Here is a 27439-nt window from a genome sequence, read left to right as displayed (position 1 = left end):
TTCCACACTGAAGACAAATACAATCTGTCCCTGTCCAGCTCCCCGATTTTGCTGATTTTAGGACTGCCTCTTTGCCTCGGCCTGCTGAACAAGGGTCTTTTCAAATTGGGAGAGGCCATGATGCACTGCCTGCCTCCAGGCTGAACGCTCAGATATTAAGGTTTCCCATGTCATAGATATCCTTGTATCGCAGCTATGGTCTCCCTCTGGGGCTCTTTCCCTGCACTAATTCTCCATACAGAAGATCTTTTGGTATCCAACTGTCAGTCATTCTCATGACATGTCCAAGCCAACATAGACGTCGCTGTTTCAGTAATATATATATATGCTGAAAATTCCAGCTCGTTCTAGGTCTACTCTATTTGGAATATTTGGAACTTTGTCACAGACTTAGTGGTAATCTTTTGCAATGTATTGAGTCTTTAGCAGAAACGTCCCCAACGTGGCACCCTCCAGATGTGTTGGACTACAGTTCCCATAAGCCACGTTCACCACATTTTGAAAGTACCAGCCTGGCGGGTGGGGGGAGATTTAATGATAATGACAGTGGTAGTTTTGGCTGCCAGGCTCAGCAGTGCAGAACTGAGGGAAAATGAAAATGTCAATATATTTTAAAAATATATTGTGTTTATGGCTACTGCCAAAAAAGGATTCAGAATGGTTGGCCTAAGTGGTCTACATGGCAGAAGCCAATCACAAAAGATACATCTAAATTTTAAAAAAACATAAAAGATCAATTTTCAGAAAGTACAGTTCAATCTGTAGTACTGCCAAACACAACTGCAACAACTCACTCTGTAGTTTACCTTCTTCACTGGTCTCCTTACCAGATTTGGCTGTAGGGGATGACTCTCCGCTACCACTGTCTGAGAACATAAGATCCTAATCAGACATAATTGCATGGCAAAATCCTTACAGATTGAGGCCAAAAGGCCCCAAGAACAGGCTTCATAATTAGACGGGTAAAATGTCTGAGTGGATGGATCACATGTTCTGATCTACTGTCAGTAACTGATTGGCATGTTGAAGCAATGGGTATTGGGGAAGACCCATTCATATGGCAATTTCTCAGTGTATGTAACATGGTCATTTAATTGCTCAGTGTGAGCAGACATTGATGCCACATTTTTATTATTTTGGGTGGGGGGACCAAAGAGAGATTATCTGGGAGGAGTCTTCAGTTTATAAACTGAAGGTTGGCCCCCGCTGGTATGGGGGGGTTCATAGTCTTGAGGGAGCAAACAGGTTCTCACCTACTGGAAATTTTAGCTTAGGATAGTAGGATGCGAAGTGAGAACAGAAATTGCATTGTTCTGACAGACAGGGTGTTTTCAGACAACAGGAAGGAAGGAACAGGTAGTAGTTGGTTGAAGCACTGGAAAAGTAGCTGACAGGTCCTGTGAAAGAGCTTATTTGACTTCATTAATTTTACACTATTTCAGGATATAGTCTTCTCTGACAGATTCTGAAATCTTCTTAGGTAATTAGTTCATATTGAGAGTGAGTAGTTGTGTTTGGCTATGCTTTACCAACTGTCTTAAAATAAAATTAAGTACCCGTTGATTTCAATGAGTGGCTTTCCTTAAAAATGAATCATTGCGGTTGACCGAGTTCAAGGAAATGCCCAGAAACATTAAGAACAAGGGAGAGGAGGAGGGAGGGAGGGAGAGAGTTTTTGTATAATAACAAGCTCTTAGACTTTCCTATATAGGTAGGTAATCTAGTAAGTGGCATGGCCTGTAGCATATGCTTCTGATTAACTGTTCCCTGACAGTATCTTGGTTAGCTATCTTGCCTGTTTTACCTTGACTTTGACCATTCTGCAACTTTGTATGGTGAAAGAAAATGGGAACAAACATTGTTATGAACATATCCTCTTGCCCTTTAATAACCCATTAGGTATGGTTGTGAAATATTTAGCAAATTAATTTATTCCTTGTCTCCAGGAAGTTTGTGTCAACTCATTAAAACGTATGTGTGTTACCTTTGGCATTAGCCACTGTCTCTTTGCTGAAACTGCAATAAAAACCCATGAGGAAGGACAAGCGAGATGGTAAAAGTTTCCTTAAAAGTTATGTTAGAACAAACTCACCTGCCAGGGACTTGTTACCACGTCCGGAGCTTACTCACAACAATATGTTTTCTCTGCTCTAAAAAGGAAATGAGATTTAGAAAACTTAATTATAACAAGACCTTAGGCGCCCAGCCCTGTTTCCACCAAGGCCAAAAAGCAGAGTGCCATTAAGAAGGAGCAACTCCTGAAGCAAAATCCTGGCTGCATTGTTGTTCATGAGGAAGCTTCAGTGGAATGAACATTTTGCTCACAGGTAGGTAGGAAGACTCAACAACCAAAAACATTTCCTTGTGTTTGCAGAAAGCCAAAAGGGTCCTGATTATCGTGTCCTTGATACTGACCTAGAAGTCAGTCAAGTTAAAATTATTGTTTCTTTTATACCATATTATAAAAAAAACATACATTTCTTTAACTTTTGGGAGGAGGTCGTTTCCTCTGTTCCTTTTGTATTCTATCTGGCATCTAGCAAATTATGAACATAAGTATTTGTTACAATGTTATCATATTCCTTGGGCATTCCTTGGCATTTAGGGACAACTAATCACCCTGTTACTTAGTTGTGGTGGTTGTGGTGCTTTAAGCACACAGTGTGTCTCTTTGTTATCAGTCCAAGCCAAATATGGCGGCTTTCTGAATTGCAAAACATAGTCTGGACAAAATCTGGTGGCTGGGACACTTCTTCAAAACCAAAAGAGTTGAAACATATCAATAAGACTTAATAATCAACTTATAAGCAAATTATTTATCACAATTACTAAATGACACAATTGCAGCAGCATACTATACAGCAAGACTGGGTTTTCTCTTGCCTCAGGTAGAAAATCGGAATGTCACTGAAGAATAGGCAAGTGCCAGTTAATTAATTGGATTAATTGAATTTACCCAGGGAGAATGTATGTGACATGCCAGTCATGGTACAGTAGGATTAGACAAACGCTTAAGAGGGTTTTGATTTGTTTTGTTTGCAACAATTAGCATCTATGGCTGCAAAGGGGCAGATATATTTTATATTAAATTATTATCAATGCTTGTGTGCCACCACACGCCAACCCACTGAGCTGTAACTCCCAGTCCCATTTTAACCCTTTCCCCCATGATGTCCCCCCAAAGCCCAATTCTCTGCAAGCTTGTGATCTTTCTAAAAAGGAAAAGCTTCATCAAAAATCAGGGTCCTCTATTATTAAAGAGGCCCTCTTGTCCAGAAAAAAAAAACTATATCACTACACTGGTGGCAGGCAGAAGAAAGTTTTAAAAATGCAAGATGGTGTAGCAGAGAGTTTACATAAGAAACAAATGTACATGTACAGCATTCTTGAAGTGTTAACACCAGAAACACAATGAAAAACAGAGTGATACAGCAATGTAGCTGATATGCTGAGGCATCGAAGCCAATAACAATACTACATGCAGTGAGCTGTTCATACCATTTATAACAAAATGTTTGCCAAAATGCCATGACAAATACCATGAATATTTCAACACTGATAACTAGCTTTCATGTTGCTTCAAAACATTCTTGGGATTTTCTTTCATGTTTAAAATTTTAGGGAACTTTAACCTGAGCTGTATAGCTGAGAACTCGAATCCATTCATTGACTTCTAATTATATCTGACATGGTATCTCAAAGCAAGGTGCAAAAAGAATTAAAAAACAAAGGAACCAAAGCAAACATTAAAATACAGAACATCAAATGATCATCATTTAAAGCACCTAAAATTGTGGCCTCAAATGCTAGGAAGAAGGCAAATGTAGGAAGGATCTGAAACAGGGCTAGAAGTAACACGTCCGCACAGCAGCTTCCTGTGCTCCTGGTTTAGCACTCTAACACCTAACATAATCTATGAAAAGAACAGAAAAGTCCTTCTATATTGAACGCCTGTGTACGGACAGGAAACTTTTGCAGCAACAGAGTGCAGTAGGATACAGCCTATGAACCTTCTTGCCTTAGAGCAGAGGTGTCAAATTCAATTTCATCTTGGGCTGCATTGACATTATGGTTGACCTCAAAGGTCCGGTTGTATCTGTAAGACAAAATAAATATATTTACTCTTTATCATATTAAATATAATCTTCCTCATTTGATTATTGTTGGTTTTAGTAATAATGTAAGTAGTAACTGGTTCGGAAAGTTAAAGTCTATGATCAAAGTCTAGAAATAATGGCAAGCAGATAAGAACATGAGTGGGCAATAGCGGAGACTACGTTTCCCAAGGTGCTGTACACTGCCCAAGTGGCTGCATTTTCTAACTCTTCGGTGCTTGGAATGCTGGCATTAGAAGTCCTGCTGGGCAGATTCCCAGCATCCTTGTAGAGCATTATGGGTGACCAAGTAAGCGCCTGCATAGTGTATACTGCACAGTAGCAGACAACACTGTGAGGGCCACATGAAACAGCCGGGCAGGCCGAACTCGGCCCACGGGCCTTGAGTTTGACACATGTGCCTTAGAGGCAAACTTTAAATTACAGATAGACCAGTGTTAGAAACTGAAGGTGAGATTGCTCTAGAGAAATGCTTCCCAAACTTGGATCCCAAGATATTCTTGGACCACCAGGAAAATCCCAGAAATCCTGGCCAGCACAGCTAGTGGTGTGGACTAAAGCTTCTGTGAATTTTAGTCTAAGAACATCTAGGGACTCGATAAAGGCAAGCCTTCATGATGGAGTTATTCTACTTGCAAACAAAGCTCATGTTTCAGTGCAGAAAACTCGTCATAAAATAAAGCATGCTAATTTGCATACTACAGGCAGTAAGAAAAAGACTAACAGAATTCCCTCTTCTGTGAAGTTCCCAGTTTATCCCTTTCATCAACCCAGCCTTACAGTTTGGTGCATCTATATGATACATACATAATCCTCAGAACTTTTCCTTTTGAAATACAGTAGAGCTTGCCAATCTTCAGTAGAAAACTCAGATTTTTCTGCACTCTAGAAGGAAGCAGAAGTGATTAAAGATCAACTTTTCTGGAAAGTGAGCTTCCAAAAAAAAAAGAGAGAGAAGAGGATGTAATTGGATGTGTAAACAGCCAAAAACCTGATACTTTTGCCTTCCCCTCAAATTGGGGAGAAGTCTTGTTTTCTGAAATTTTCCACCCCAGGCTTCCTGACAGTAGGTACACTACTTACAGTGCAGCGTATGTGTGTGTGGCAGTGAATAGTTTGTCAATTTTAAGAATTTACTGCCTGAAAAATATTTTCCAGTGAACATGTAAGTAGCCATTTTAAGGTGAGAGCAGGCAGGTCTGTATCTATACAGCTCAGGATTTATTGTCCATGAGCTTGACTGGCAAACTTCCTCCATTTGTTTCTGTAAAATTTCCACAAAAGCGCAGACATTACATAATGGGTAAACACTGCAAGTCTTTTTTAGAGAGGCAGGCTTGTAGGTCAGAGGTTAATGTCTGGATGACAGTGAAGATACAGATAAGCACAGTAAGCAAAAAAAGAGAGGTCCCTCTGAATTGCCTACATGTGGACGTTCTTTGCAATCTTGAATCTGTGGCTCGTCTTTAGGAATTTCCTTGTTTCTTTAACCTGTTTATTGACCAGAGGAGCGATGGAGACCGTTTATTTTATGATCCTTGGAAATGGTGGAAGGGACTGAAAGAGAAAGAAAAATCTTATCTTGGGAAACAGTGTTTGAAACGCGAGTTTTTAAAATGGAGTGAAAAACATGTTATCAGGAAAACCATAAAGCAAATCCAGCACTTGACAACTTGATAGGATAATTTTAAGCAGAGAATAGCAATAGACAGGCAAAAGTTACCTTTTCCTTTCTTTTTGTTCTCCCTTTCCATCTTCTTTTTTTGAATTGGTGCATTATGAGCTAAGACAGAAGTAAATGAGAGTCATTTATTTCTAATATTGCAGGAAATTGTAAGAGACTGTTAATACATAGTTGGAATGCATCTCTTGCTAACCATCTAAGCCTTAGTGAAGTATACCATTCCTTGGATAGGGAGCTGATGCTTGGAAGAATTTGCTGTGGCAGTGGGTTATGTTGTCACCGTTGTTTACTTCCAAAAAGCTTCCCAATGTCAATGAGTTATAAGTTGAGCTATAAACCTGTATGTGGATAAAAATAATTATTACCAAGGACTTAAAAAGTAGGTAGTAGTGGGTATATGGAACATGGAAGACTTTGTTTAAAAGGAAAAGTGGAAGTCAAAGAGAAGGAAACGCTTTTATGTCTGTGCAAAGTGTATGGCCACATTTGCTTAGATTTTTGGTATTGCACAACCAAACGTCAGTCCTCCTCCTCTTGGTTTGCCACATGAAAGCAGCAGCCTGGAATAGTAGAGAATCCACCTTATACCAGTGGACCCTCGACTTACAGACGGCTCGACTTACAGACTTTTCAAGTCACAGACTTCTCTGGCTGCAAAATTTAGATTCAACTTGCAGCCAGAGAATCGACCTACAGACCAGAAAAAAACCAAAATGGAACAAAAATAGAATAACAACCATCAGTTATGGGATTAATTGGTTTTCAATGCATTGTAGGTAAATGGAGATTCAACCTACAGACTTTTCGACTTGCAGCCACCGTTCCAATACGGATTAATTCTGTAAGTCAAGGGTCCACTGTAAACAACTCATACAGTGGTGCCTCACTAGACAATGATAATCCGTTCCACTGAAATCACTGTTTAGCGAAATCATTGTCTAGCTAAAAGCATTTCCCCATTGGAATGCATTGAAACCTGTTTAATGCATTCCAATGGGGAAGAATCGCCGTTGTCTAGCGAAGATCGGCCATAGGAAAGCTGCTTTGCGAACCGCCGATCAGTTGTTTAAATCACTGTCTTGCGAAGCTTAGGTCCTGCAAACATCTGTTTGCGAGCGCGGAGCTGTCAAAATCGTCGTCTAGCGAAAATCAGTTTGCGAAGCAGGGACCAAACATTGTCCAGCGAAATTCCCCCATAGGAATCACTGTTTTGCGAATCGCTATAGCGATTGCAAAAAGCCAATACCTAGCAAAAAAAACTGTCATGCGGGATAACTGTCTAGCGAGGCGCCACTGTACTATGGGTCCAGTTTACTGTGTAATTCATCAAGGCAGTAGCTTGATGAATTACACACCAGAGACCGTGCTTGCACGTGCAATGGCTCATGTTCTGCTCCTGGCATCCTCAGGTTGGGCTGGAGAAGCTCTGTGGGACTCTGCAGTTCATTTAGAGATACTACTGAGCCAAGTGGATCAATAGCTTGACTGTATGCAGGACATCTTTCTATGGTCCTAATCTTTTTTGAAGGGGTGGTCATAAAGACAATGCTTTAAAAGACTAGTACATTTGTTGCTGAATGGGCATTTGTGTCCCATATCGCATGCCCCGGCAGATGCATGTAGTGATACTCAGGCTTTGAGGCATACAGAGAGTACACGTTGTGAGGTTGTGGACACTGAGGTCAGAGGAGAATGAAAAGTAGAGAGTGCTATATTGACTACCACCCTGAATCATGTGATTTTACTTTCTTCATTTGGTTTCCCTATGATTTCACTGTTTGCAGTCACTCGCTCTCAACAATGTATACTATGTACATTGCAGAATTTCTGGATAGTGCTTTATATACCTGGGGAAGTAGGCTGGAGTTCTTGATGTCTATGTTATAATAAATTTGTTAATCTTTAAGGTAACTCTTTAGTTTTTGCCCCTAATGTGCCAGTGCTGGGCACAGATACTGCAACACTGAGGCAGATTATGCTGTGAGCTGAATAAAGCTAACTAATGGTCATCCCAGCTAGAGTGGGCCCTATAAATGAATGAAATATAAATTATGTTGGTTTCAGTGGGTCTAATCTAGCTGGGACTAAAATATTGGTTTTAGTTTTCTGGGTTTGTGATGCGGCAAGGCAGTAAAGCTACAAGATCTTTAGCCGACTTGCTCTGGGTGGATTCCTTTCATCCAAGCTCACTATGCCAACTTTGCTTTTTCATACTTCAAGTACAGATAGTGGTGGCTAGAGTGAATCAGTGTTGGGTGGGAAGTTATCATTTTGAATTCACAGATGAGATTCTAAGTTTAGCATCACTTTTAAGGTGATGTACATATGGTATTATTTATCAGTTGGTTAAAAACCATTCAGAAATAAGGATCCTAAAGTGGCACCACTGTCATCATCTCTGCTAAAAGTTCAAAATGACTGTACTACTCTTTAAAAAAATAACAAAAAAAACCCCACAAAACTAACTTTGGAAAATACATTGTTTGAAAATTGTATTTATAATGCACATTTTTAATGTATATATTTATTTATTTAATTCTGCCCTAAAGACAGAAAAATGCAAGTTTTCCTCTCTCTCTCTCTCTCTCTCTCTCTCTCTCTCTCTCTCTCTCTGTGTGTGTGTGTGTGTGTGTGTGTGTGTGTGTGTGTGTGTGTGGAAGAGAGAAGAGAGAGAGATCAAATTTTTCAGCTTTATGCAGATATAAATACAGTATACTGTACATGTTTCAGTTTCCTTCATGCATGGCTCAATAAGGGAGAGTCTTCTGCTAACTTTTGCAGTACACTATATTTAGATGAAGATTATATGACTCAATTGTAGAAATAGATAAATTGTGGGATTTTGCAGCTCGTTTAAGAGCTCACAAAGAAAAAATGTGAAATGAAGAATGGGTGCTAATTAAACGCTCTACGTTATATGGAGTTCAGACTGATCCTCATGCTGACGATATTTACCTAGAAATACGTTTTGCTTGGAATCTGTTTAGATACATGTATAATCTTAAGAAATGTTGTAGTAGAACTTTCATACCATTCTTTAAACTCCAGGGCGGGCATCTTCCTAGAGTTTAGAGGTCACATCCTCTCCCAGAGACTACTGGAGGCCACACCTTGGTGCCACCATTAAACTTTCTAACATGACACCAGCAAACATAACTGCATGTAAACAGAGTGTGGTGGATGCTGTCTCATCCTAAGCATATTCTCCACTTTCTAAACAATGTTACATTTGACTCCCTTCCAAGCTAAAATGCAGCAGGGTGGGAGCAGGAATTATACCTAACCCTGTCCTCACGTACATGCCCATGGTCTATAAATGTGCCCTTGTTTTAGAGTTAATCTGCTTAGGTTAACAGATAATTGCACTTTTTCTTAAAAACTGACTGTAGATTGAAAAGCCCAGCACTGTTTGAATGTTCCTGTCCTTGAACATTTGTTGTTGTACAGGTGCCTTGTACCATCTGACATAAGAAATGACGTTCCATAATATATATTTTCAAAAGACTATTTCCTTACCTGTGGAAACACATTATATTTTATCACCTGCCTTCCAGGAAAGGAGGCCAAGGAGTACCAGCCTTTGCTCTTTTCACATTTCCTCTTCTGTTGTTTATTCTGCTGTTCAAATCCTGACTAAAATGTTTGCTTAATATTGTCGGGGGGGGGGCTCACCTTCCCAAGGCAATACTTAAGCGTGACTTGAAAGAGCTGTACATCTACTTTGTTCAAACTGAACACACACACCTTTTTTTCTTTTTTTTCTTTTTGCAAATGAACTAAGGCTTCCCTGTTGAAGAGTAAACTGCTCATATTCACTTCATGAAGAGAAACAAATGGCTTTTAAAGATTTATGATGTTTACATGCCCATTCATTTGTCAAAGGGACTCTGCTTTATAATTTACCCTGTTTCCAAATGAGCAAGGCGGGGACAGGGTGGTGAGCAAGGTTTTTTTTTCATTGCTTCCAAGACTTTTGATTTCCCTGCAGATGCACTGTGTGAAAAAAAAAGACTCCATTTTTTGTTTGGTTTCCATAATTATGTGTTCTTTAAAAATAAAAAAATTAGAAGCCGTTAGTTTTATTTCCATCATAAATATTACTCATGAAGCTTGAATGCTTTGATAATGAAATAGTTCATAATTTCCAAGAAGCATGAAGCACATTTTGGGGGTTTCTGACATCCTTCCTGAATCTCTCATTTGGAGAACTCACTTGAAGTGAATCACACCATGTGTTCTTAAGAGAAGGGGATGGCAGTGGAGAAGATATTAGAAAATGGTATAATTTTGGGTTGTTGTTTTTTTTTAATGGCTAAGGGTCCATCAGCAAGACTAACACAATCCCACCAAGTGATCCAGAAGCCACCTTTAAAAACAGTGTGTGAGGGATGCCAGTGAATAAATGATATGCGGTCTAATTATTTGTAGTATACCTATAGATCAAGAGCAGTGGCCTCCTGCGGGCACCATTGTGCCTGCCACCCTCGGAGCAACAAAATGTCCCCCTTCACCCCTGAATTTCTAGGCCTTGGTTTCCCAATGTTTCATTTCTGAATTGCTTGCCATTATTAATTATTGATTTAATGATTACTCTACGGAAGGCAACCCCAGAATAAGCATGGACTGTTTTTCACATTTCTGGGTTTTGTTCTGCCTGTTTATCATGTTAGTGACAATACACCTTTGAGGTGTTTATTCACTCAAATTAAATGTAAGGGCCGGCCTAAAGCTCAGTGTCAAAGCAGGACAAGGAGTCGCCCAGAAGCTCTCAAGCATGACTGGGGGAACAGTTGCATGAAGGCTCCATTCGCTATTACCACTGCTTGCTGCTATAATTGATACTGAGAATGCCTTCTTCCTTTCTACTGTCTTTATCAAGAGAAGGAGTAAGACGGGTGGATAGAAAGGGATGTTGGCCTCTTGTGATGTTGGGACTGACACTTTGCCCCTCCTGCTCCTTCCTGCAACTCCAAGGTCCCAGGCCACCAAGCTAGGAGGACACTGGCTTCATAACTTGGTAAACAGCAAAGTCCTAAAACACTATGGGGCCGAGTTGTGGTTTTGTGAAGCATGAGGAGCCAGGAAGTTTTGAAATTCTCATCTGTGGTGAAAAGGGGCATGTGTAAACCAAAGTGTAGCCGGGGGTGAGGTGCTTTTTCCATGCCTCTAGCTTTCATTTGTTTGAGTCATGAAAGTAAACAAAAGCAGTGGTCGGTTGTGACATTTTACCCTTCCTTTCACCTTTGCAAAGTCTACGGTCAGTCCTGGGTGTGCAGTACGCTCAGTATTTTCTTCCCAGGAAGTAGTTCATTTCCCTTCTAGTATGCTGTCAGTTTCTCCCTCAGGATTTACCCACTGAAGGCCAAACTCATTAAATGTTTTCATCAACAACCCAGTTGATAATACTGTAAAAGGTATGGGAGAGATTGCGCGCGCACACACGCACACACACACACACACACACACACACACACACACACACACACACACACACACACACACACACACACACACACGGCCTTACAAATACAGATGAAGTGAAACGCTCTTCAGCTTTACCTAAAGAAGGCAGCTGGGCAGAAGAGATTCTAAATAGCAAAATAATAGAGGGAGGGGAAGGAAAGTATTGTGACACCTTGGTTGATTTCAGGGCGTGTTTTTATGGATGTGTGAAGCAGAATAATTAGGGTGCAGTTTTATGTACTCAGAATATATGATAGGGTGATGGAGATCAAGTGAGATGGAAAAGAAAGGTGAGGATTACACTGCTAATGAATTTCAGGGTGATAATGGCATTATTAACACAGGTAAGGGGAACATTCAAAGTACAGTACAGTAGTAATTACAGAAATACCCTGTAACCGAAAAGGACAATCAACCTCTCTGTCAGATGATATCAAAGGTAGAGAGCTGTTTCTATAGTGTTAGACGAACTGTTTCAGGAAGTTTTACTGACATTAAGGTTGTGTTGAGGAAATAACATTTTGGTTCTAGTTGAATGCAAGTGTGTAGATAAAACGTGTGTGTGTGTGTGTGTGTGTGTGTGTGTGTGTGTGTGTGTGTGTGTGTGTGTGTGTGTGTGTGTGTGTGTGTGTGTGTGTGTGTGTGTGTGTGTGTGTGTGTGTGTGTGTGTGTGTGTGTGTGTGTGTGTGTGTGTGTGTGTGTATGCAGTGGTAATCAAAATTACAAAAAACTAGCCTTGGTGGAATGTGAGGAACGTTTGGGATCATTGTCCTGCTGGAAAATCCAGTGACACCCAAACTTCAGCTTCCTCACAGATGGCATGACGGTTTCTCTTAGGATTTCCTGATATGTACTTCAGTGAATCCATCTTGCCTTCCACACGCTGCAGGTTTCCAGTTCCATAGGATACAAAGCAGCCACAGAGCATCAACCATGCTTAACTGTAGGCAGGGTGTTCTTTTCGGTGTATACTTCCTTCTTATTCCTGCAGACATACCTCTGATCCATTAGGCCGAAAAGTCCAGTTCTGTTTCACTTCTCCACAGAACACAATCCTAAAACTTCTGTGGCTTATTTGTATGATTATGAACATATGGGAGTTGACTTTTCTTGTGCTTTTGGGTCAGTAGTGGTGTAGATCTCGGAGTTCTGGCATGGAAAACCCAGCGTTTAGTACGTGCCTTACTGTGCAAACTAATCTGTTGCCACCAGGTCTTGCTACAGGACCTTTGCAGTCATTCATGGGTTTTTTCTCAACCTACCTTCTCAGAAATCTGGTTGCAACCATTGATAGCTTCCTTTTTCTGCCCCATCCAGGTAATGTAACCCCTGTGCCTTTAACTTTGAACTTGCAAACTATGATTCCAACGGTGTCTCTAGGAACATTCACTACCTTCTATATCTTTTTGTATCCTGTTTGTTGCTTGTGAAGGGCATTGATCCCTTCTCTTAGCTTTTTGGACCATTCTTTTGACTTAGCTGTATTTCTTACATCCAGTAAAATATGACATGTTTTGCATATTTGTGCTGTTGTGAGGGATTCTGTTCAGGAGGTTGAATAATTTTGAGATGGCAGAATTCATTAAGAGTTGCCTTTTCAGTTGAATATGGGGAATCCACTTGAAGCATTCATTGTGCTGAGCTATTTCAGTCGCTTTTGTTTGATTTGTTCATTGCAAACAGCTGAAAGTCTGTATATTTTGACAGTAAACCAGATATGTAATGGGTGTTGAATAATTAGCTTATAGTGTCACAAGAGTCGTTTAAGGTTGCAGGGTCTGTTTGTAAGGAAGGACAGGCTGTCCACCCACATGAAATCTTGAGGAAGAAAATACTGTTGCCCAGAATGGGTTGCAGATGATTGATAATGCATGTGCATGGTCTCAGTTAGGAACTGTAGGTGTGCAATAGTATAATAATACAAGGCTATGGACTGATAAAATATGATAGAAGCATCAATTCCAAAATGCATCTTCTGCACCTGTCTTTGTGAACAGCAGCCTCAGAAACTCAAAAAACTATACTTGCCCAAGGGAAAGTCAACTTACTGTTTCTGGGTAGCTCTTCTGATTCTCATGCCTTTGATTCAGGACTGAGCAGGAGATAAATCTGAATCTACTGAGAGAACTTTGGATGGTCAGCAGTAGATGAGCAGGGACTTCAAGCTGCAGATTATTGCAGCAAAATGACACCTTACTCTCCCATTTACACTTCTGGTAGGGTGGAGTGGGGGAACACCTTTGGGTCACCAGTGGTGAATTTTTGTGTAGAAGGAGCATGAGCTCCGGTCTTCTCTGTCAGTCCAAATAAATTCCTGGGCTCAGAAACCTTTTTTTTGGGGGGGGGGGGGCATCAGACTCCAAGAGATGATCAAGTAAGATCCAGGAAGCCTGAGGTCCATCCAACCTTGCTCCAGTCTACAACCAAGCTTGTGTATATTTCTGTGAGGGTGTGTTATAAAACTGAGGGTATCATCATGGTTGAGAAATATTTTTCATGTTGGTGTGTGTTCTTTTCATTTGTTAAAAAATTTCATCAAATGCTTGGCTAACCAAGTGGAAAACTGTCTTGCTCGGAACTTCTGTATTGTTCCATTGCTTTGACATCACTTTGTGTCAGTGTTTTCTGTCACACTGGACCCCAGATGCTTGGCTTGGCCGCTAATATGGCACTGCTTGTTTGTTTCTTTATTTACAGTGCTGTGGGGGTGTTGTGTGTAGAACAAGGGCTAGCTAAGGTTGTAGTGTCAAACGTCTTTCATTTTTGCCTAACTCAGGGCTCACGTCCACTTCTAAATTTAACTTAAGTCTGTCATGCTGAACTCTTCTGCCTTCATGAATCGGTTTGACATGTGTAGACCACATTTGTTTGGAATTTTTTTTTTCCCATTAACTGGCAAGTTTCTAACTTTCAGTGTGCGTAGCCTCAAGCGACGTATCATGACTGTTCAGCTTCCAATGAGAGACTTCATTTCGCTTCTCCATTAACACAGTTTTCTCTGCTACAAGCTAGCAAGCATTTGGGGCAATCAAACAAAAACAAAGCAAACCCACCCAGCCATCAGCAAAAAAAAAAAAAAAAAAGCAAGAAGTCAACTTGCAAGGAATGGCATTAAACTAGACACCACGCCAGGGCATTCAGATTGTAGATTAAATCTCTCAATGAAACCTTCTGTGGGTGGAATAGAAGTTACCGTGTCTCCTAGAGCAGTAGTCCCCAACCTTAGGCCTCCAGATGTTCTTGGACTTCAATTCCCAGAAATCCTGGCCATCAGAGGTGGTGGTGAAGGCTTCTGGGAGTTGTAGTCCAAGAACATCTGGAGGCCCAAGGTTGGGGACCACTGTCCTAGAGGAAAGAAAGCAGAAATCGCTCCCTTGTAGAAACTACTGAAATGCATACAAATTGGTGCACTTTGCCACTGGCAAACCTTAGACTTAATTTTAAAGTTCCAGCCCTAGAGAGGACATGAGGTGAAGTGAAGGAAGCTTGCTGTCTGAACAACATGATTTTTTTAAAAAGATAGCAGCTAGGCCATCAATAGCTCTCTGTTTGTTTCTTTCAAAGGTCTTGTGACAGGTTGTGCACTAAATCTGAATATATGCTGGACGGCATGTTTCGTCATTCCCAACCACAAGGAACATTGGCCATTGTGGCTGTAGTTGAAGGAATTTTAGTCTAGTACATCTAAGGGTGGCTAGTTTGGGAACGCTGTGTTAGATATATAAGAGAAACAAAATGGATTTTTTTTTTTTTTTTTTGAAGACTGACAGATTTATTTCAGTGTTACTTTTTTCAAGGGTTACAGTCCGTTTTCTCTGGTATTAAATGGGCTGAAACAGACTCACATGGCTACCTCTTTGAAAACTGCTGCACGAGATTCTTGTGGTTTCTTAGCACTGGTCATCTTCCATTTAATGGGGCCGTGCTGTTTTGCTGTGTTGCCTGCTGTGGATGTGGAGATAGTTTCAGACTTCACTGCCATACATACAAATGGGTTTTTGTTTTATTTTTGCTCTACAGTTGATGGTTTGTTGTACGAGTGTTGAAGACTGAGAAAAGCTGAGTTGACTTTTATCATTCCGTTTAGAAGTCACACTGACTGCCTCCCTGCCTGGGGTGGGAGGGTTCGGGCAGGTTGTCCACACCAGACGTGGCCCTCGCTCCCTGCCTCCTCCTGCTCTGTGATGGATCAGGAGAAGGGCAGCATGGCCTGGCCATCCAGCCCCTCTCCCACTGCTCAGCTACCTCACAGGGGGAAAAGGTTCACATTGAGACCAACGCCAACCAGCTCAGCCTCACTTCGCTGGACTCCCTTATGTTCCTGGGTTATGTGGGCTCCACCAGCCATCCTGTCGGCTCTCAATACGCATGGCCCTTCTGTCTGCAGTCCCTCCATGCGATGCCCTCTGGGGCACTCCTGGACACCACTGCCGGGGCAGAATTAGGAGGCAGAGGAGGAGGAGGAGGCTGCCCGCCCAGCCTGAGGGAAGCCACCGCCATCAACATAGCCAATCTCCAGTGCCACAGTCCTCATCTCCCTCCGCTGCTGCCAGCTGCCCACAAGCCGGGAGCGTGTCCTCGTCCCACTTGTCCAGGCAGGTTGCGCTCTTGCCCCCACCACCCTGGGCCACCCTAGCCACCTTCTCCCCTCTGTCTCAGCACTCCAGAGCGCGCGTGTGCGCACACACACACACACACACACACACACACACACACACACACACACACACACACACACACACACACACACACACACACACACACACACACACACACACACACACACACACACACAGGTGTTATACATGGGTTCTCTGAAGACAACAGGTGATTATGGCAATTATGAAATCCCGGTCAAACAGTCCATGGGTTAGGGGGTGCAAATACTTGCCTTGTGCTGGGCGCTGGCAACGCACACTATGCCACTGGCTGAAAAATCCAATCTGCACAACAGTTCCATGAGGTAAAGATGAATGGGGGGGGGGAGTGGGTCTCACAGTCAATCTGAAACAAAACTATGCCCTTGGAAAAGGTGTTGCTGTGCACTTGCTTCCTTATTGTGAACAATGGCAGACTGTGTGGATTTGCAGACATAAGTAACTGCTTTGGCTTGTAGAGTATTTTTTTAAGGAATTCTGCAGAAGCATTCCGAATGGGCAACCTATGTCTTCCTTCCTGGCAGCACTTGCCACCAAAGCCACATTTCTAAAGAGGGAACCAGTGTACGTTATGGTCTTACCAGAGTAGTCGGTATGACTAGATGGGCGGGCTATAAATGTAATAAATAGATAGATAGATAGATAGATAGATAGATAGATAGATAGATAGATAGATAGATAGATAGATAGATAGATAGATAGATAGATAGATAGATAGATAGATAGATAGATAGATAGATAGATAGATAGATAGATATGTTTGCAAGTCAGTGTCCATAGGCCATTTCCCCCTCCCCCTACTCTTGGCAGATTATGGCACTGAATTTCAGCTATGAACAATAAAAGTCCTTTAAGACCAATGGGAAATCCATATGTTTTTACGTTTTCTGCAATTTTCTGTCACAGTTTGGCAAAAAGTCTGCATGTTTTGTTTCTTCTACAGGTCTTTTGGTAGTTTATCTTTAAATAATGGTGATGGCACTTTGCCACTGAAATTCAAGAACATGGTTTTCTTGGGCCTGGAAAAGTGGCCTTGGTTGTACCTGCTGCTGTTTGCCCCTGATGTAAAAGGGTGGATATGAGACTCACTGAAACATTGTTTTCTGATCGATGGGTCACTCATGTTTGGAAGAGCTTTTTTGAAAGCAGCTGTAGCGAAAGGGAAAACCACTTTCATCAGCCCTAATTTTGGAAATGGTATTAGATGCAGACAAACAAAATAAAGCACCAGTGAAAACAAACAAAAAAAGAAACCTTTTCAAAACAAATGTAGTCAATTCACTGCTTCTACCCAATGCAGTGCTTCTGGGGACCTAGCTGTGAATCTCCACTTGGACATGGAAACTCACTTGCGGGAATGGAAGTGGTAAAACTGTTCCTTAAATACCTTACTTGCCTTAAAACCCCTATTAGGATTGCTATAAGTTGGTTTCAATTTGATGGCACATAATGCAAACAGAGCCCCTTTACTGGCCTAGAAATAAGATAGACAAATGAATGAATGAATGAATGAATGAATGAATGAATGAATGAATGAATGAATGAATGAATGAATGAATGAATGAATGAATTATGGAACTCCTGTAGGCTATTGTAAAGAGCCAAGAGTTGACATATGAGGCACCCAGTTTTAGGTATGTTCTCGGGAAAAATTATTATGAACATATTAGGAGTACAGCAACATACACCTATCTACTGAAGAGGTGAGAGGCATGATGAGAGCAGGCACCTTAATGGAAGGTGGACAAGGTAGGGCAGTGTCAAAGTTCATCTTCCTTATCAGTGAAACTGTGAAGGAAAATTTGACACAAGGAACCTTCTGTAAAATAAAATGGTAACTCTTATGGTAAACAGCACAAGGGTTACTATCTGTAGCTCAGTAACTGGCTCTTGTCCCTATAGTTCTGTGATACCATACAAGACAGGCAGTTCCTATAGTTTCCGGGTAGAAGTATGCTGTGTGTCTACACAGAGAGTCAAGTTTGCCCTTTGGCATCTGGATCTCTTGTCACCTTCATCAGTATCATTTGCTTCCATTTCCTCAGAGCGATTCAGGAATTTGGCTAGTGTGATATTTTGCAGTCATTAGCAAAGAGCTGTCTGGTTGGTATTTCCCTTTCCCTCTACCTGCTGGAGAATGTATTGTTCTTACCCATATCCATAACCATGTGATCGGAAACTCCACTGTCTGTTACTCCCAAGTGTGAGGCACAACAGAGGTTGAGTCCCTTGGATGGCAAAGAATTTTGTCAGAAACCAAAAATGTTGCAAGGCAGAGATGGCCATTATTACATTGAACACACTTAGGGGCTTGTGGAAGGCTAATTGCATTGAGAAGTGGATAGTGAAGAAACGTTCAACCCATTTTATTGTGATCAGTTAATTCCCTTCAGAAATGTCTTATTTAAGAATTCCTTATTCAATTCCTTATCTAAATGGATTATTCATTTTGGAAGCTTTTGGATCTAGAAGATTCAGGTCGTCTCCTCCTTCGTCCCCTGTACAGTGGACCCTCGACTTACAGACTTTTCAAGTTACAGATTTCTCTCGCTGCAAAATTTAGGTTCGACTTGCAGCCTGAGAATTAACCTACAGACCAGGAAAAAACAAAAATGGAACAAAAACAGAACAAAAACGGCCGGTTACGGGATTAATCGGTTTTCAATGCATTGTAGGTCAATGGAGACTCGACCTACAGACTTTTCAACCTGCAGCCACCATTCCAATATGGATTAATTCCGTAAGTAGAGGGTCCACTGTACTATTGTACCTCCAAAACACCATAATTTGGGGGAAGGGGATACCGCCCTCTGCCAAGGTCACAGTTTTGACTTCTGGAGGAAGGGCCCACAACAGAAACCTCTCCTGGGCCTGGGAAGTTCAGAAAAGAGGTATCTAATGCCATCTGTCCTCCTCCAAGTCTAGAGTATCAGCAGGTGTTATGGATAATCTCGGAAGAGGAGAGCCACTCTTTCTTTTTACCTCTAGGAGGGAATTCCTTGAAGGGAGCCTCCTGATTGCATCATTTACAAACATCTCCACTACCTCTAAATATTTATTTCATGTATTTATATAAAAAGTTTCCTTTGCATCTGCCCACTTCTGTGGGGTTTGGAGTTGTTGACAACTGTGTTTAAAAACTGCTCAATGCAAGAACAGAACAGAACAAATTGATTCTTAATTTAAAAATCAAATGATGTGAAAACTGTGAACTAGTAATAAATACATTTCCTTAACCAGGTTAGACTCTTTCTAGAAACTGTCTAATTTTGCTTCATTTGTGTAATTGCCAACGTGTCAAGCAGAAGCCTGCTTCCCAAGTGCTTCTGCTTGGCTCTTCCCACCAGTTTCCGTAACCAGGAAGTCAACAGGAACTGCTTGTCGAGGAAAAAGAATATTTAGCTTCTGTTTCGTTGGGGGATGCCATGAGTACATTTCTGTAAAGCCTTTTCCATTTCAAAAGAAGACTGCGAGGAACAGTGAGGGATTGCCCATAGCCCAGAGTTGTATGTTTTGAGCCCTCGTGTGGAGCATTCATGGTTCCCCATTATGTTTACAAAGAGTCCAGTGAGTCAGAAAGTTGGATCCAGGTTCTCTGGTGGGATCATCCCCTGCGCAGAGTTCCACTAAAGGTGTGCTTGCCAACAGGAGGAGAGGTCTTATTCTGTAGCCCCCTGTGCTTCTTTCCCCACCCCCACCCCCATGTTCTTCTAGAACATGCAGCCCTTCAGAGCAGATCATCAAGGACAGGACAGGAGGCTGCAGGAAGAAGGTGATCTCCGTGAAGGTTGCTTACTCCTACATTCCACCCACAGAAATGCTTCACTGGATTAGAAACTTTCCAGGGATAGAAGTTGCCCTTCCAGCCGCAGAAGGAGGAAGATGCTGGATCCAAGTCTAGGATTTGGGCCACTGATAATAGCTGACAGGCTCAATGGGACTGCCAGTAAAACAAGCTGTTGCAGAACGGAGACATCTGTTGGCAACCACTTCTTTTGAGAACAGCTGTGTTAAGTCAGTGGGCTTAACCTTCTGTAGACAATGGCCAGAGTTTGAGGTTGCTTCCTTGTATAAAACTGCTTAATCATATCTCTGTATATGTATGCCTCTTATTTTTGCAGCAAACGTTTTTTACATGGCAAGTCAAGAGATGAGGATGGTCACAAAGAGAGACAGCAGTACCATAAGAAAGCATTTAAAGAAGGTAATGTTTTACCCATTTCTAGGTACTTATGTTGCTGTCCTTTTCACAATCCATACAGATCTAGTCTGATCTCATCCCATTTTTGTGTTGGTTGGTTGTTTGGCTTGAATGATGTTGTGTTCTGCATCTCATTGTGTAACATTCAAGGTGGCTCATAATAATATTATATATGTCACAGTATAAAATGAACAAAATGCAGCATGTACCTGACAGCTCTGAGCAGGGTTAGTTAAGCATCTAATTTCTAAACATTTTTAACTGATTTTACTTTATTTACATTTTTTATATCTCAATACTACCCATTAACAACAACCCCAAATCATCTGGGCATTTCACATTAAAAATGTAGGGATAAAATATGAAGCACATACGTGTCAAATTGCTGCCACTTGGGGTGGGTGGGTTATGAAGAAGTGTTCCCAACCCCAACCCCCCAAAAAAGTTAATTCCTATCATTAAAAGCCCTGCTGCAGTCTTCAAAAACAAAGGTCATGGTTTCTCTATTGAGTCAATCCCTCTCAAGCTCCTCTTCCTAGCAATTATTGTTGTTTCCAGGGAAGTTTGTCTTCTCACAACAGTTTACCCCGTTAAAAATGCCTTTTTATGCAGATACGGCAGGGGCTCGCAGGTTACTTGGCTATTTTTAAAGGGACTCATGACAATTTCAGTTCTTAATTTAAGGTTTCACTCATGCTTCTGCTGAGAATTCTGCTCAAGGTTCCTCCACCTGGGAAATACAAAGGATGATTGCCCAGGATGATCCAGAGGGTTTTTGGTTTTTTGTGCCCCATCCAGCTTTTCATTCCTTGGTTTTAGATAGCAAACAAAGTCATTTCTCTGCTAAAGAGGCTCTGCAGAGGGGTGGTTTGTTTTGTTCTCTGTTTATGATCTCTGCTTTTCCTTTTATGTATTTTTTAAAATTTATTTATAGATTTTAAAATTAAATTGGTAGGCCCCGTTGGGGCAAAAAAGCAGGATGAAAGTAATTTCATAAAGAAAATTAGCAACATTGGCGCATCAAAGGAGAACAGAATTCTCCTTGTGCGGAGCGTTTTTGGAGGAAGATGTACTATAAATATTTGAAAACCTGATGCGAGTCAATTAGCAAGTATTCTAGCGGTACCATTTGACTGATACGATCTTCTAAGCCCCATGACATCAGTGCGATTCATCTGTGCTCGTTATAGCTGTAAAATAGTATTACTTCCCCTTCTAAATTAAGGGCCATGGTAAGCTGTCACTGTCTCACAGGTGCCTTCGTCTGTTTCCATCTGTTTTCCTTGACTGTGTCAACCCAAACAGGGCTTTGGCACCTGAGAACCTACTTTGAAAACCTGTGTTTTATTGGTTCCTCGGTGTCATTGAACTTTTAAAGAGGCATGCTGTACCCAGCGGGGCAGGATTAGTTGAAGCAAAAAATTATAGAAACCTGGCATATCCACAGTAGAGTAGATGCAAGCATTGAGTTAAATACCTCTCCCTTTTTTCCCCTCCCTTTTACCATTTTTTTTTAAATTAAAAAAAATCTTCCTTCTAATAATTTCTGGGAATGTGAAAATTAGGGGAGAAATCTGAGTTGGCATTAAGTCCAGCCTGAAGTGTACTGACAGTAAAAGTAGTTCTAACTAATAAAGGGTTGGAAGATTACAAGAACAGGAACTAGAATCCAAGTTGCTATAGAGTTGGCACGTTGGCACTTTGAAAAATTTATGCTGCTTAGTAGTCAGTGTGATCCTAAGTGTAAAGCCAATCTTAACACCTGGCAGTGCCAGCTGCTGTGGAAGAGAAAAGTTATTTCTGGATCACATTTGCATGTTGTGTGCTGAAGGAGGTGAGAGGAGAGAGACTAAATTATTCCTGTCTTTTCAAGCCCAGTTTTACTGCAATAATTAATATGAGCAAAGGAGTAAGAGAAAATATGGCTCTTTTCAAAGTTGAGAAGAGTCTCCTCAACACTAGGATGAGGAAAGAGTCTGGGGCCTGCCTTCAAGTCTATTAACAGGAGGAGGCCACCAGGTTTTAAGTCTAAAACTATTCACATGTAATACTGTGCCAAGATAAAGACTTCTGTATTCCAGTTTTCCTTTCTGACCATTCAAGTCCAAATACTGAATTTAACTAATGGCGAGCACTGGTGCCTCCTACCTGAGCAAAATTATAAGAAAATGTAAAATTAAAAAAATTAATCCTGGTGGATATTCAATATTCCATGTACTAATTTCATGCACTCATTAACTTGAGGTCCTGTGCAATCATTGGCCAATGATGTGCCATTGCACAAGGCTTACAGGGTTAGTCTGTAGAATGAGCAGCACAGTTTGTGGGTAAACTGATGTGGATGCAGGTTCTATATACATAATGCATGGTGTCCATGCCACTGAATGGCTGTGAAATGGCTTGATAAGCCTTCTTGAATTCCAAGCAGAATGGTGTCAAATTGAAGGTACGCAGACCTTCAAGAGGTGTCAATGTTTTATCATTTAAATTACAGTGAATATATGATGTCAACATTCTGTCTAGAGTCAGGCATAATTGGCTTCATATATAAATCTAAGCTTTTTGCTTCCTTCTTTCTGGGAGAAATTTCTTTTCAGCTCCAGTATCTTTCCCTCAAAGGATTTGAGGCAACCTGAGAAGAGGCTTCCAGTGTAGCCCAGTGGATGGTGTGGTGATACTGGTTACTGTTTTTTTTAAATTGGTTACTGTTTTTTTTTTAAAAAAAAAAAAACTTGTATAGAAAATATAGGGTTAGATGACTCAGTGGTGTGAGCGCTGTAGGAACCAAAGGGATAAACCTCTGCAGCATGACTTTAGAAGGCTTTTACCTGCAAGAACCTAAAGGGGTTATTTTGGTTTGCCTTCTTGAAGATGCATCTATTTTGCAATGCAAAATTTAAGTCAAAATGCCTTCTTTCTTCCAAATTAACATTGCTCTGTTGTTTTAAATCATGGGCTCATTTTGTTAAACCAGCTTGGAAAAAAAATGTAAAGCTGAAGCAGCCAAAACCAATCTTGAGCTGGTTTTATTGAAACAGCTGGTCTGGTGTTGCCCAGTTTTCTTGACCCAGTGTCCAAAGCTGTCCATAGCAGTTTAATAGCTATTGCTCTTGAAAGGCTCATAATCTGGAAAGCAGCCGTACGGAAGACACTACAGATGCTGACTCCCTGCCCACAGCCAGAGTAAATTACTTCCCTCCCGTTGTGGAAAATCATCCACTGTATGAATAGGTCTAAAATACTCTCCAAAGCCAGGAACACCTTTCAGCTTGGCAGGTCCAATATGCTTTTTGGACTACATACTGCTGAAGTTCAGAGAGGAAGCTAAGAAAGTGGCACATGCAGATTTTGCTACGCATAGGATTTGAGCATGCTCTGGCACACACAGAACCCCCGATTTTCTCTTTCACATGATCAAATGAATCCTTCTGGGATGTGCACAAGATTGGAAAAGTACCTTTGAAGAGTCAACAGAAATTAAGCTTGTGGCAAACAGCACAGTAAAGAAAGTAACTATTGTGAGTTGCAAAGAAAGCGCTGAATCATATACTGTACTTTAATGCATTCAGCCACTTTGCATTTAGGACCTTGCTTTATGGTTTGTTCACATAAGGGGTTTAACGTACAAGGATAGAATTTGCACAAGTAGTTTGCAAGTAGCATACGTAAATCAATTTCTTGAGAAAGGGATGGAGTCTTTTGAATTGGGCTTCCAAATTCATTTTAAGTATGCATATGAAATCAAATGGAACACCTGATTTGGTCCCTCGTCAAATGGAACCAACTTTGTAGCAGATTTAGATAGAGGACCTGAGAGCAATGTTTCCTTTTACCAAGTTCATGGAGAATATTGGAATAGCATTTTGTAAACCTGAATGAAATACTGTAATAAGGTAGTGTACCTTAATAAGTGTCATCACATTTTTTTCCAGTGACAGTTCAGGACAGTTTGATCTTTGAGGCATCAAAGCAATGCAGCACCTCCAAAATACTGTAGTAAAAATTAAAAAAAATATTGACATCATCCCATAGTGCACCTGGAGTTGTGCAAAATCCAGTCACTGATATATATATATCAGTGGCTGGATTTTGCACAACTCCAGGTGCACTATGGGATGTCAATATCGGCAGCAAATCACCACTGACTGAAGTTGATTTTGGGGTGCACACAACTCACACCTGACACAGCAAATTCACATGTCCCCAGGAATCCCCACAGGAAACCTTTAATCTCTGCTTATGACATCGTTGTGGTTGCATATCAAGAATTGCACAGCAGGATTTCAGTCAATAATTATTTGCTCTTACAGCAGTATTCCAAAATTTACTGTGGAAGGTGTTCCCAACAATGTGAATAACTCTGTTTCTCTGTGAACTCCTGCCAAAGTACAAGTTGACCTGAATTCTGATATCCTAGATTAGTATGTTCTAACTGGAACCATCCAGGGGTTTTGGACGATGTCTGTGATCATCCCCAACCAGTGTCCATCTTAGCCTGGTAGGCATCAGTTTGGGAAAAGCTCTCCTAGATCTGAATCCAACTCTCCCTTGAACCTTACCAGCTGTCATTGTAATGTGTGTATATTTAAGGAATGGCGTCCAATGATTGCCCTTCAAACATAACGTTTGAAATTCATCCTTAATTTTCCAAGTTCAGCAGTTATCTAAACCAATGTAACTGGATTAGCATCCTGTATAAACTATGTTCTATGAATTACTCATGAAGACTATACAAGGTTGCTGTTCTCTCAGTGCATTTGCTATCAGTTTGTATTCTTTTTAACAGTAGTCTTTTGTGATTGCACAAGTAGAGGAAAATTCAGATCAGTATTTTGAAAATAGAACCAGACCAGCAAGAAAATACTGCCTCTGTGTATAGTGGAAGCTGAAAGAGCTTGTAGTGTTGAAGTTGCTGACAGTAGCAAGAGGTGAGCATGGACCTCCCAGTTCTAATTCCATTACTATAACTGGTACTTCCATGTGTTAGTAACAGCCTTTCAGGTCCAGGATCTAGGCCAGTTAATCTTAATTTTTGAAATGTGCACACCTCTTTACAAGGCTTGATCTCATGTTTCAAATTGGGCATTCATAGCACACCCCTTTTGTTCTCTTTTGTTCCTGAAAAGCATTTACCTGAACGTTACAGACCCTGCATCCGCAAGGTCCATCTTCCTCCCCGTCTGAAAATTTTTATTTTTTTATTTTATTAAATTTATATCCCGCCCATTTAGACCATGTCTACTCCAGGTGGCTTACAATAGGAATGTCATAAAACAATTAAAAACAGCAATTTAAATCAGTAATATTAATATCATTCAAGATGGATAAAAGTATAGACGAAAATTAAAATAGAAAAATAAAGATCAAGTATTGACAGTAATGGGGATCTCTAATTTCCACTATAAATTATAGATTCACCACTATCATTACTGTTCCAAAGAATAATGCAAGTGCACAAGATGTAGGAGGAAATGTTTACCTATTCAGGATAGAGAGTGCTATGAGAAACCAAACAATTTCAAATATATTTAAATTTGTGACATATCAAAAAAAAAAGCCAAAAACTGTTGCTATACTCAACATGGGTCTGAAGCAGTTGCTGTATAATGGAGGTTGCTTCTCAAAAGAGGATGGGGGACAAATCAGACATCTAGTGCAGGGTCCTCTCTTCCCCTTCCTCATCCCTTCCTCCAATCCCTCCCCTTTACTTGATGGTAGAAGCTCCTCCTTTTTTAAGGTAGTGCTAGGCTTAGACTGGAAGTGAAGGGTCTGCTCTGGTTTTGCGTGTGAACAAGAGGAAAGAAAGAGGAAGCGAAAAGGAGGGAGGAAGACCAGAACAGCCAGAGTTGGGAGAGAGAGAGAAGGCAAGTATTAGGAACAGCTGCCTTGGCCCATGCTCCCTGCCAGCCCACAAATTCTGGGAAGTGCCTTAGCGCTGAACTCCCACCCTCTCCCAGAGCAAATGGAAACAAATATAAACCATGCCTTCAGGAGGGGACAAAACACACAGACACAGTCACAGATGTAATCACTGCTGAACCAAGGACAGGCCTTATGTTATAGCAAATATCAATATAATCAGTGGTTGCTTGGGTACATTTTAGAGGACAAAAACTGTCTGGAAGAGGCCTTAGATGCTGAGCACATATTGAAACGGTTGCTCTCTTTTTCTGCTTTGGGTCTGTGGCAGCTACACAACAAGCAGCAGAAAAGTATTTGAGTGACCTACAACGTTCGGAGCTGTTGTAATTCTAATGCCAACAGAATGATCTGCAGGAAATCTTACTTATTTTCTTAGAAAATCTTTAAATGTAAACATCCTGTCGATAGCAATCTCCGATTCTTCCAGTGTTTACTCTGTATCTGCCACCCATGTGTACTGTATATGAGTCCTCGTTCTACATTTTATGGAAATTGTTTTGATAATATGTTTGCAACCAAAAATAAATTGAAGTTGGATTTTAAAAATTATACTTGGGAATAAACTAAAATTAACATAGTTTTTCATTGGCTGAAGTCCTCATCATAATAGGCCACAACTAGAGTCGGGCCCCTTGAATCGGTGGGATTCTGGTGAGTCAACTCCTGTAAAGTCCCATTGATTCAGCGAGTCTAATTCTAATATTGACTGAGTATGCTAAGGAACAGGATTTCAGCCATGGTCTGATTATCATGATTTTTGGCACGAAATTTGTTGGAAATTGTTGAACTGTGACTCTTATCAGCTCAGTCAGCATGGCCAGTAGTCAGGGACGATGGAACTGTGGTGCAACATCAGGAGAGCAGCAGATTCCACGTATCTAACCTAGACGGACAACTTTTGACAGGCTCATTTTCTGTGTCAAAGTCCATGGTGCTCTCTTTTAAAAAAGGACAGTCCTCTTTTTGCTTCTGTCCTCTCTTCAATAGGATGCCCAGTCCAAGTCTGATTTCATTAAGGAACTGCAAGGAGGGAGAGCAGAGCTTGAAATGGCTGTCTAATATTAGGACCTGGCCAAACAGGCTGACAAGCCCCTCTGGTCCTGCTTCCCCATTCAGATGAAATGTATTGTAATTCCATCTGAATTCTAAAAATCATCTCTGATTGTACATATAAATTAGCATATGCAATTTAATGCAGATGTGTATCATTTGTTGTGCTTTCAAAAACACACATGCAAACATTCCTCCTGTCTTTAACATCAAAACTAGATATGATCTGAAAGTACAGCCTTTAAATGGGGGAGGAGGTCTTAGTGCATGAGATTTTATTCTTTGTTCTTCCACCAGTCTTGTCAAAAATTGCCCCAGAATAGGGCAGTATCATTCAGGGTAGTGG

The 27439-nt window shown here is 40.9% G+C and overlaps 1 protein-coding gene and 1 long non-coding RNA gene across 2 annotated transcripts in view; one reads left to right on the top strand and one right to left on the bottom strand.

The window, feature by feature from the left end:
* LDAH (lipid droplet associated hydrolase) overlaps positions 1 to 27439 on the top strand; it is a 93866-nt gene that overhangs the window by 58248 nt on the left and 8179 nt on the right. The window contains exon 6 of the mRNA XM_073002151.2: positions 20042 to 20124. Coding sequence (XP_072858252.2) covers positions 20042 to 20124 — 83 coding nt within the window. The remainder of the gene's footprint in view (positions 1 to 20041; positions 20125 to 27439) is intronic.
* LOC144587593 (uncharacterized) lies at positions 4894 to 11719 on the bottom strand. The gene is made up of 2 exons (XR_013542745.1): positions 5839 to 11719; positions 4894 to 5672 (listed from the first exon to the last, which is right to left on the bottom strand). It is a non-coding gene; the product is annotated as an uncharacterized LOC144587593 (long non-coding RNA).

The sequence above is a fragment of the Pogona vitticeps genome, chromosome 1, assembly GCF_051106095.1.
Source record: "Pogona vitticeps strain Pit_001003342236 chromosome 1, PviZW2.1, whole genome shotgun sequence".
Taxonomy (NCBI): Eukaryota; Metazoa; Chordata; class Lepidosauria; order Squamata; family Agamidae; genus Pogona; species Pogona vitticeps.
The sequence above is the reverse complement of the archived record's forward strand: the minus strand, read 5'-3'. Positions and strand labels throughout refer to the sequence as shown.